This window comes from Oncorhynchus tshawytscha, linkage group LG10 (assembly GCF_018296145.1).
Source record: "Oncorhynchus tshawytscha isolate Ot180627B linkage group LG10, Otsh_v2.0, whole genome shotgun sequence".
Lineage (NCBI taxonomy): Eukaryota > Metazoa > Chordata > Actinopteri > Salmoniformes > Salmonidae > Oncorhynchus > Oncorhynchus tshawytscha.
The window spans coordinates 48292471-48304624 of record NC_056438.1 but is presented as its reverse complement, the minus strand read 5'-3'; the positions used below and the strand labels follow the sequence as shown (position 1 = coordinate 48304624).

General features: G+C 41.2%; 1 protein-coding gene across 1 annotated transcript in view; it reads right to left on the bottom strand.

Moving 5' to 3' along the window:
• Positions 1-9333, bottom strand: part of LOC112260359 (phospholipid phosphatase-related protein type 5-like) — a 58654-nt gene extending 49321 nt beyond the window's left edge. The window contains exon 1 of the mRNA XM_024435401.1: positions 8909-9333. Coding sequence (XP_024291169.1) covers positions 8909-9112 — 204 coding nt within the window. The 5' untranslated portion in view covers positions 9113-9333. The remainder of the gene's footprint in view (positions 1-8908) is intronic.
• Between the last annotated feature and the right edge of the window lie 2821 nt (positions 9334-12154).

Genomic DNA, 12154 nt, shown 5'->3' with positions numbered 1-12154 from the left:
ATGATCATTACAATGGTTTGGAGGGCCCTGAGATTTTCCTCGTCCTATCAAGGCTACAATGAGAGCAAAGTGATTGCAACCAATATATTGTTTGATGAGTTGGGGAGAGGTACAGTATATGTCAGGATGGTTGAGGCTACTAAATACAGTAATACACACTACTATACAAACTGTAAACACTGGGAGTTGGCGCAGGTCTCCTACCATACTTCGCCACACTCCCCGTGTACACTCCTCGTGTGCCCCCCCCCCAATAATTTTTTGGGGCTGCCTCTCGGGCTTCTAGCCGTGCTGCCGTGCTGCCTCCTCATACCGCCACCTCTCAGCTTTCGCTGCCTCCAGCTCTGCCTTGGGGCGGCGCTATTCCCCAGCCTGTGCCCAGGGTCTTTTGCTGTCCAGGATCTCCTCCCATGTCCAGGAGTCCTGAGATCGCTGCTGCTGCCCGTTACCACGCTGCTTGGTCCTTTGGGGGGGGTAGTTCTGTAACGTTCGGAGGAGTAGGAGAGATCGGACCAATATGCAGCGTTGTTCGTGTCCATGTTCATATTTCATACGGCGAATGAAACAAAACAGTTCTGTAAGGTGAAATACACTAAACAGAAAACAACTACCCACAAATCAAGTGGGGAAAAACAGGCTACCTAAATATGGTTCTCAATCAGAGACAACGATTGACAGCTGCCTCTGATTGAGAACCATATTAGGCCAAACACATAGAGAACTAAAACTAGAACAACACATAGAATGCCCACCCCAACTCAGGCCCTTCCCAACCTAAACAAGAAACATAACAAAGGAACTAAGGTCCGGACGTGACAGCTATAGAGTGTTTGTTTGCAATTATACTGAATAAAAACATAAACGCAACCACTTCAAAGATTTTACTGAGTTACAGTTCACCGAAGGAAATCAGTCAATTGAAATACATTCATTAGGCCCTAATCTTTGGATTTCACATGACTGGTCACAGATACCTTTTTTTTAAGTAGGGGTGTGGATCAGAAAACCAGTCAGTTTCTGGTGTGACCACCAGGAATTGTGTACAGATCCTTGCGACATGGGCCGTGCATTATCACGCTGAAACATGAGGTGACGGTGGCGGATGAATGGCACGACAATGGGCCTCAGGATCTCGTCACGCTATATCTGTGCATACAAATTGCCATCGATAAAATGCATTTGTGTTAATTGTCCATAGACAATACCTGCCCATAACATAACCCCACCACCACCATGGGGCACTCTGTTCACAACGTTGACATCAGCATACCGCTCACCCACACATCACCATACATGTGATCTTCAGTTGTGAGGCCGGTTGGGAGTACTACCAAATTCTCTAAAATGACATTGAAGGCGGATTATGGTAGAGAAATAAACATTCAGTTCTCTGGCAACAGCTCTGGTGGACATTCCTGAACTCAGCATGTCAATTACACGCTCTCTCAAAACCTGAGACATCTGTGCTATTGTGTTGTGTGACAAAACTGCACTTTTAGAGTGGTCTTTTATAGTCCCCCCATCACAAGGTGCACCTGTGTAATGATCATGCTGTTTAATCAGCTACTTGATATACCACACCTGTCTCGGCAAATATACCCACACCTATCTTGGAAAAGGAGATATACTCACTTACAGGGATGTAAACAAATTTGTGCACAAAATTTGAGAAAAATACGTTTTTGTGTGTATGGAAAATTTCTGGGATCTTTTATTTCAGCAGTGGTGTAAAGTACTGAAGTAAAAATGCTTTAAAATACTACCTTTTGGGGATATCTGTACTTTACTATTTATATTTTTCAACTTTTCTACTTCACTACATTCCTAAAGAAAATAATGCAATTTTTACTCCATACATTTCACCTGACAACAAAAGTACTTGTTACATTTTTAATGCTTAGCAGGACAGAAAAATTTACCAATTCACACACTTATCAAGACAACACATGGTCATACCTTCTGCCTCTGATCCGGCGGACTCACTAAACACAAATACATTTTTTGTAAATGATGTCTGAGTGTTGGAGTGTGCCCCTGGCTATCCATACATTTTAAAAAAAAAAGAAAATGATGAAGTCTGCTTTGCTTAAAGGAAGAAATTTGAAATGATGTATACTTCTACTTTTACTTTTGATACTCAAGTGTATTTATAACCGAATACTTTTAGACTTTTACTCAAGTAGTATTTTACTGGGTGATTTTACTGGATAACTATCTATTAAGGTATCTATATTGTTACTCAAGTATGACAATTGGGTACTTTCTCCACCACTGTATTTCAGCTCATGAAACATGGGACCAACACTTTATATCATGCGTTTACATTTTTGTTCAGTGTACATCGTTAACAAACTACGGAGTAAAACAAGCTTATATTGAACAGTTGAACTAAGCTCATGAGCGATTAATAAGTTATATTCTTCACGAATCAATGGGTACACATCATTCATTTATAAGTCCAAAAATGTATGTAGCAAGTGCAGATTGCCGCTTTCAACTATATTCTCTACAACAACCAAATATGCCTCTCTAGTTCCACTGTGGGACTGTATTTTACAGTCTCTGTTTTCACAGTCTCTTAACTCCTTTCTTAAGACAGACAGACAGACGGCACAGTGGATAACTGGGCCGTCTCCTTTGATTCAGCTTGAGTAGTCCTTGTTCGAATTGTCAGTGTGTGTGTAAGTGCCTGATGTAAGTGCCTGCATGTATGAATGTGTGTGTGTGTGTGTGTGTGTGTGTGTGTGTGTGTGTGTGTGTGTGTGTGTGTGTGTGTGTGTGTGTGTGTGTGTGTGTGTGTGTGTGTGTGTGTGTGTGTGTGTGTGTGTGTGTGTCTGTGTGTGTGTGTGTGTGTGTGTGTGTGTGTGTGTGTGTGTATGCGGAGACAGCTCTCCACACACATATCGATTTCTCCCGCAGAGTATATTTCTTACAGCTGCGAGTTACTGCTGTGGGTCAGGACAAGACAGAGTAGTGAGGACCTGTGGTTATGAATCAAAAACGGTTTGATCGTAAAGTCAATGTTTACAACGGCTTGTCACCCTCATGTTGTGAGACTTCAGTCCAAGGAGCACCATTCCCTAAAATACCAAAGAAATACCCTTTGTAGCTCATAACATGTATAATCTGTGCATTACACGTGTTTGTGCTCATAACACGTTCACTAATGAGGCATGGTTCCTGTCCTTGTTTTGTATACTCTCCTTGTAAGTTATCAACCTTGCAGCAAAGCTAGCACCCTTAGCCATTGTCAAGATTACTAAATGGATGTGCACCACCATAACCCTCAGGGTGCAGGAGAGAATTTGTTCGCTTTTCAGTGCATCCCTGAACAGCTTCTGGAGGGTTTATGATAATAATGGCTATCATTACGTGTCTAGTGGAGTGTGAGATTATGACCTGTTAGTAGTCCCATCCATCCTAGCCCATTATCGAACACAATTCCCCAGAACATAGCAGATAATAATAGTGATTGGGAGAGGGAATCTAAGAGGCCTTGGTATCAGGCAAGGGCAACCTTTCATTGATCAAGTTAAGGTGCGGAGAAATGCGTCTCAATGGTCACGCTGCTACTGTTTTATTGATAGCTGGGTCCGTCAATATCCGCTCATCATAAATTCCCCCTCAACATTACATAGGAACCATAAGGGATATCCGGGGAAGTCTAGGGGAAGGCTAGGGGTGAGACACTCTTCAGTGGATGTTTCTGATTCTCGTCTGTCAAGGATTCGGGGGTTGGACTGGGCCAGGCTTGAACAATTACTGATTCTCGTCTGCCTAGGATTCAGGAGTCGGACTGTCCCATCTAATGATGTAACATCCATCGCTGCCCGCCCAGGATAGGAACCCACAGAGTCAAGGATTGGTGCACTCAATTCAAAGGTCCTTAGACAAAAGTCTTTGGGTGCAGGGTTGAAAAGGACTCGAGTTCACAACAATACGTAAGACCATAGCTACTGACAATCAGTAGCCTACCAAAACAATGGTAGTACTTCATGGCCCAAAGAAACGTGACCACTCGACAAGCCATGACGTGCTCTCGCTAGCTAGTTCAAATTTGCAATAGTACTGTCACGTTCTGACCTTAGTTCCTTTGTTTTGTCTTTGTTTTATTATGGTTGGGGTGGGCAGTCTATGTTCTTTTTTCTATGATTTGGGATTTCTGTGTTTGGCCTGGTATGGTTCTCAATCAGAGAAAGCTGTCAATCGTTGTCCCTGATTGGGAACCATACTTAGGTAGCCTGTTTTCACCCTTGAGTTGTGGGTGATTATTTTCTGTTGTGTGTCTTCACCAGACAGGACTGTTTCGTTCTTTCACTTTGTTGTTTTGTATTTCAGTGTTCAGTTTGATTCATTAAATATTAACATCATGAACACATACCACGCTGCGCTTTGGTCCTCACCTTCTTCCACCGACACCGGCCGTGACAAGTACACTGAGGTGTCGAATCATGCTTTTTAATCTAGCTCTCTACCTCTGTGAATTTGCCCAAAGCTCAGGTCTCAGTGCAGTTGAGTAAAAGCTTAATTTTTTATGAACCTCTTCACTGTTCCCTCTCTATTTGCAAAAAAACCCAGAATCTTATATTGGTATGGATTTATTTTTTTCTGTCCCCTTCCTTCTCAAAGCTAACAACTCTTGGGGAATGAATGGGAATGGATGGGTCTAGAGGAGCGGTGTGCGAGATGAGTGACAGTAATGAGACAGTTGGATAGAAGCGCTTAACGGCACAGAGGTGCAGGGTAGTCAGACTCAGTTGGGGAGATGAGGTAAGGACTGACCCAAAGCCTGCCCTGACTCAGTGTCACGTCTGACCTTTATTTCCTTTGTTTTGTCTTTATTTAGTATGGTCAGGGAGTGAGTTGGGGTGGGCAGTCTATGTTTGTTTTTCTATGTTTGATTTCTGTTTCGGCCTAGTATTGTTCTCAATCAGAGGCAGGTGTCGTTAGTTGTCTCTGATTGAGAATCATACTTAGGTAGCCTGGGTTTCACTTTTGAGTTGTGGGTGTTTGTTTTCCGTGTGTGTGTTTGTTGCCACACGGTACTGTTTCGGTTTTCGTTGATGCACGTTATTTTGTTTTGTTCTAGTGTTCTGTTGTTTTTCGTATTAAACATAATGGACACTTTCCACGCTGCCCATTGGTCCTCCGATCCTTCTCGCTACTCTTCCTCAGAAGAGGAGGGAGGAATGCCGTTACACTCAGTCTATCACAAAGTCAGAGCTCTGATATTACTTTTGACCAAAAGTAAAAGTATCTTACTTAGATTGTCATTAACTCAAGTAAAAGTAACCCTCTTTAGAAACTACTCTGGTAAAAGTAAAAAGGTATCTGGTCAGAAATCTACTTAAGAACTAGTTTTTTTTTACAACTTATGGTAAATTGTGACAGCAAACAAAAAGATCAACAACTTAGTGCAATTGATTTTACATTAATTTCCTTATTTAAGCATGCCAGCACCATCTTGCAGATGTCCTCCAGCACAGGTAGGCTGTACAGTTTCAATTACAGTCTTATTCAAAGTTGAGTTAATATCCAAGCTATGATGCTGCTGATGGTCATTAGTAGCCTACCAAACTTGCTAACTGCCTGGTACTCAGCACTCTATTGTCCCTCTAATCACTCTGGCATCAATGCAAATGTGATCGAAAATCGAATCAAACACTTCATGAGAGCCCATGAGCTCATATTGAGCAACATTTCTATAGGCTATGTAATTGCGAGAGAGAAAAAAAGAGGAGGAGGCATACTATATGTATTTCTCAACTTTCCTAATAACAAGCACATTGCTTATATTTACAACAGGAGTATAGCCTACCCGGCTTGCATGAAATGTTTGTTTTTTTATATTTAAACTTTGTTTAACTGAACCACGCCAAAAACATCCTTCATTCACTATTGTGCATAGATTACTTGTATTCCCGCTGCCACTGTTTCGATACAGGTGCATGATAATGGTCCATTCTAAATCAAAAAATTATTTCACACCTATATTATTTAGTATATGTAAAGACAAGATTAAATCAAGAATAGTCTGATGGGTGACAATATTAGCCTATCACTTGTGAATGATGCCCAGCATAAGAAACAATGCCTTTTTTTTGTGTGTCTTTTTCGAATCAGTCGCACACCTCATGTAGCCTAGCCCATAGGCCTGTATGTTTTGATAATGTTTGTATCACAACTAAAGTTGCCAAATAACTTCTTAAAATTAAGCACATTAATCCACTTTACAAGGGGTGCAGAGCCTAACTGGCATACATAAGACCATTTTCACCATAAAAATGCGCATTTATAATAAAAGCATAACAATTTGATAATGGAACATTCGCGCTTATAGCCTACTTCCTTGTGCGCATTGCAATATCTTCAATTCCAACTCGGGAATTGGATAAGGACCCGCGCAATTGCGTCCCCGATGTGTCTGTCTTCACTTGTAGCCTGTGAGAAAGACCCGATCACGATAAAGAGATAAAGAGTCATGAGAGTGAGAGGTAATTCAGAGCGCTCAGCACTCAGGGAGAAGGGCACACAGGCCACTGGCTGCAAAAGGCATGGATTTTTTATGGTGCGTTACGCCCACACAAAGGGGATGCCGCCGTTAAATTCTAGGCATTATCCAGTGTTTGTCAAATTGTGAATGAGTGACTGATCTAGTGTGTACAGCCTGCGTAAAAAAAAAACAAAGCAGAGCTGATGCCTTCAAGCGACTTTTTTCAAATCATCATTAGAGTCGTATCATGCAGCCTTACAATGTATTAAAAATCAAAACACATAGCCCAACGTTTGTATAAAAACTAAAGTTACATTAATAACTAAATTAAGCATCTGGAATACCTATTTCTTTGTGAACCGCTCAACACAGAATAGCTGTATGTGCACACTCCCTCAAATCGCTTGGAGAAAATATCCTTTCTATTTTATTCAGCTTTTTTCAATTGTATTCTTCATACTATAAAAAAAACGCCATAGTATTCTAAGCAAATCTTGTCTGCTAAATGAACTAGTATAGCCCACAGCCATTTTACATAGCCAGATCAGGACCTAACATAAGGACAACTCCGAGTATGCTATTCTGTTCTTCTGAAATAGACTACATTTTCTTCAATCAATTAGCTTAATTTCCCTGAGATCAAATTTTAATTAAACTAAATAAAGTTTCAGAAGTGATACTCGTATCTGTTTCTAACTACAGAAACGATTTCAGAGCAATCTGAGATGGTGGGTGTCATGGCTTGCTGAAATGCCATGGAACGACCCTGTAAGCGAACAGACTCAGGGGACCACATCTTGACTAATAGGACATATCTTGACAGATACGAAGAGATAAGTATAAGAATATGAGTAAATTCATAGACAGGGATTGCCTGTGTTTTTCACAAATAAACCAGATAGGTTTGGCAAACGGCAGTGCCCCATGTGCCATGGCCAATAATTATACTTATTATCCTGGTTACCCAATGCATCTAGGTGTTTTTTAAGCCTGAATCCAAAACAGCAGAGTACAGCACCTGCATGACTATTGAAAGTTACATTATGCCTAGTAGTTCTATTTGGCCATATGGCAACTTCACTATTCCTTTCAGACATCTGCTTGATGCACAGACATACATTTATTTATATGCAAAATTACCCACTTGGCACGTTTAATTTTGATGTACCTTTGGTTAAGTTGTTAACTAACGTTAATTCGACGTGAAATAAAAAATATATAAAAAATTCACCATGTCATTGGATTTAGGTAAAAAGTTGGGTTAAAAGAAGGATGAAATGCCCTTACTTTAATGACTTTTTGCTATTTTTTTAAACCACTAATTGACTGAAATAAATGAGGTTCAATTATTTGAATTTCATTTTGTTTGTTTCTATTATGTAAGCTCAATGCGCACATTGCACTGTTTCTCTAGAGATAAATCAAATCAACCCCGAACTGTGTGATATAGTAGGGAGTTGTAGTTTCCAAAAGACTAAAATTTCAACATATTAGCTCAGAAAACGTGGTAATTAACTACATAATCCATTGAGCGCCTACTTGTCCAGTGTGTGTTTTTTTATGCCTGCTACATTAGGTTAGTGTGGGCCAGACAGGGAGAGGAGAGAGAAGAATGCGTGATAGAGAGGGGTTGCTTCGTGAGATATCTATACTTGCAAATACATTATCTAAGTGATTGATAGTTGGTATTCAGCAGTCATAAAAGTATGCCTTATTTACTTTGAAGAATTACTAAAATAGTGATTTTGTCAGACAGCATAGGCAGCAGCTCTATAGAGATCTGATGATGATTTGGAATGAAATAATAAAGTAATCAAATAAAACAAATGTAACATACACAACCAGGAGTTGGAACCAAAATGATTCTGAACTAAAATATAAACGCAACATGCAACAATTTCAGTTACAGTTCATTTAAGGAAATTCAGGAAACTAAAATAAATAAATTAATTAATTAGTTTTCCGCATTGATTCAACTTAATCACATATTATTATTTTTGAAATGACGTGGAAACAACGTTGATTCAACCAGTTTTTGCCCAGTAGAAAGTTCATGTCACGAAACACCTGAAAACATCCATGGGGACCGTCAAAAGGGTACAGTACAGCGGGTGCTACATAGTATCAGCCATGTAAAAGCAATGGGGATATATTGTATGTCTAATCAATAAGATATATGGTTGGCACGACTAATTTCCGTCGATTCATTGCCAATGTAGAAAAACAAACACTTAATGTTTACCTAGACAGGTTGCACCATTGAGGTCTGAATACCTCTTTCCCAATGGAGACCTGTTCAACTGCTACTGTTGTAACCTAAAGTTGTACATTTGTGTGGTTCATTCCTATGCAGTTGGTGTGTCCATTAGTTTATGCCTTCCTTATACAAATATTTGTCAATTTTCCAAAACTCACCAAAAGCAACGGCAATCCGCAGACCACTGCGTAAAGTATTACAGGAGGAACAGCGCTGGACGTCTCGGGTCCATGGTAGGGCTTGGTGTAGGCATTGTCATAGCAGAAAAACCCTTGGACGTGCACGTTGAAAGTGTCGGTGTACTCAAAGTAGTATGCCAACATGACAGTCCCAGCCATGATCACCAGCTGGAAGTAAAGCATGGTTGTATGGAACCCCCAGCCGCCCGGTTTTTAGGCTACTGCTGTAACCCGTCCAGTACTCCACCTCGCTCCGCGTTCCATCCACATATATCTCTCGCTACTACAATGGAAGATAATCCATAAAACATCGTGTTAGGTGAAGAGGCGAGCTCAGTCTTGACACCGCTCAGAGGTCCATGCCAGGGTGAGCGCTAAGACAGAAAAATAGTATGGAGCGGGTTGGGAACTTGAGCGCGTGGGATGGAATAGACTTTCCTTCCGTGACGTGAGAGATATGCGTGGAATGTACGGAACCATAGGCATACAGACTTCTTATCGCAACATCAGCAACATCTGTAGGCAACTAGATTCAGCTAAAGTGGTTGTTTGTTGGATAATAATAATTTGTCCACCTCTAATTGACCACAACTAAGCCCAAAAGGAGATTGTATTGGAAAATAACATAATTGCACAGCTTCATTGCATTTTGAGACATGATCACACACACACACATATATTATATATATATATTTCTTTATTTTTGTTGGAATTTTGGGAACAGATTTCCTATAAAAATTAAACACATTTTTTGGCTGAATTCCTAGTGGTATTTTTGACCAAAAACAAACAAAACATGATTTTAACTAGAAACCTTGGGGGTCCACAGTTTGTCAGTTTAGCTAGTCCAAAAAATGTATGTTTTTTGATCTTCTAAGCTGTGCATTTCAGGTCATCCTGGCAGCAAAAACAAATCATATGGACAATGTTCTTCACACAAACACATGCCTGGTCGTCTAGCATGGAGTGAGAAAAGTCTCAATGTTTGGTCTGTATAGTGTCCCACAATCCATATGAATTTTCACCATAACTCACAAATAAAATCATGATTTGTGAATATATACAAATATTTCACAAATAAAACCATGATCTGTGAATGCATTAAAATGTTTCACAAATGAAACCATGATCTGTGAATGTGTTCAAATATTTTTCAAATAAAATCATGATCCGTATGTATATGTATATATTGTCAAGGCTCAGGAGAAGACCCAGATGCCGACAATTTCGAAGTAACAAAAGTTTATTTTACGAAAACAGGGGGGCAGGCAAAGGTACAGAACGGCAGGCAGGGTCAGGGCAGGCAGAGGTCAGTAATCCAGGGTGGTGTGATAAGGTACAGAACGGCAGGCAGGCTCAGGGTCAGTGCAGGCAGAATGGTAAAAACCGGGAAAACTAGAAAACAGGAACTAGAGAAAGACAGGAGCATTGGAAAACCGCTGGTAGGCTTGACGAAACAAAATTAACTGGCAACAGACAAACAGATAACATAGGTATAAATACACTGGGGATAATGGGGAAGATGGGCGACACCTGTAGGGGGGTGGAGACAAGCACAAAGACAGATGAAACAGATCAGTGTGTGACATATACATTGGGGAGAACAAGTATTTTATAACCTGCAGTGTTTCCTACTTACAAAGCATGTAGAGGTCTGTAATTTGTATTATAGGTACACTTCAACTGTGAGAGACGGAATCTAAAACAAAACTCCAGAAAATCACATTGTATGATTTTTAAGTAATTAATTTGCATTTTATTGCATGACATAAGTATTTGATACATCAGAAAAGCAGAACTTAATATTTGGTACAGAAACCTTTGTTTGCAATTACAGAGATAATACGTTTCCTGTAGTTCTTGACCAGGTTTGCACACACTGCAGCAGGGATTTTGGCCCATTCCTCCATACAGACCTTCTCCAGATCCTTCAGGTTTGGGGCTGTCGCTGGGCAATACGGACTTTCAACTCCCTCCAAAGATTTTCTATTGGGTTCGGGACTGGAGACTGGCTAGGCCACTCCAGGACCTTGAGACGCTTCTTACGGAGCCACTCCTTAGTTGCCCTGGCTGTGTGTTTCGGTCGTTGTCATGATGGAAGACCCAGCCACGACCCATCTTCAATGCTCTTACTGAGGGAAGGAGGTTGTTGGCCAAGATCTCGTGATACATGGCCCCATCCATCCTCCCCTCAATACGGTGCAGTCGTCCTGTCCCCTTTGCAGAAAAGCATCCCCAAAGAATGATGTTTCCACCTCCATGCTTCACGGTTGGGATGGTGTTCATGGGGTTGTACTCATCCTTCTTCTTCCTCCAAATACGGCGGGTGGAGTTTAGACCAAAAAGCTCTATTTTTGTCTCATCAGACCACATAACCTTCTCCCATTCCTCCTCTGGATCATCCAGATGGTCATTAGCAAACTTCAGACCGGCCTGGACATGCGCTGGCTTGAGGAGGGGGACCTTGCGTGCGCTGCAGGATTTTAATCCATGATGGCGTAGTGTGTTCCTAATGGTTTTCTTTGAGACTGTGGTCCCAGCTCTCTTCAGGTCATTGACCTGCCGTGACCTGCAGGTCATTGACCTACACGGTCCTGCCGTGTAGTTCTGGGCTGATACCTCACCTTCCTCATGATCATTGATGCCCCACAAGGTGAGATCTTGCATGGAGCCCCAGACCGAGGGTGATTGACCGTCATCTTGAACTTCTTCCATTTTCTAATAATTGCGCCAACAGTTGTTGCCTTCTCACCAAGCTGCTTGCCTATTGTCCTGTAGCCCATCCCAGCCTTGTGCAGGTCTACAATTTTATCCCTGATGTCCTTACACAGCTCTCTGGTCTTGGCCATTGTGGAGAGGTTGGAGTCTGTTTGATTGAGTGTTTGGAAAGGTGTCTTTTATGCAGGTAACGAGTTCAAACAGGTGCAGTTAATACAGGTAATGAGTGGAGAACAGGAGGGCTTCTTAAAGAAAAACTAACAGGTCTGTACCAGTGGAGGCTGGCAACTTGAAAAATTGAGGAGGATGGGAGACCCACGGTATTGGCACGGAATGCACGGAGACGACAAAGTGTATTTCAAAAATCGTGAAAGACTAATTATTTTAACCTAAAGCATTTAATAAATAATATTATGGGGAATGGGAATGAGAGGGCTACTTACACCGTGTTGGAAAGGGATCACAGCAGTGATTGATTGAGGGTATGAGGTATGAGTTGAGGTGTTC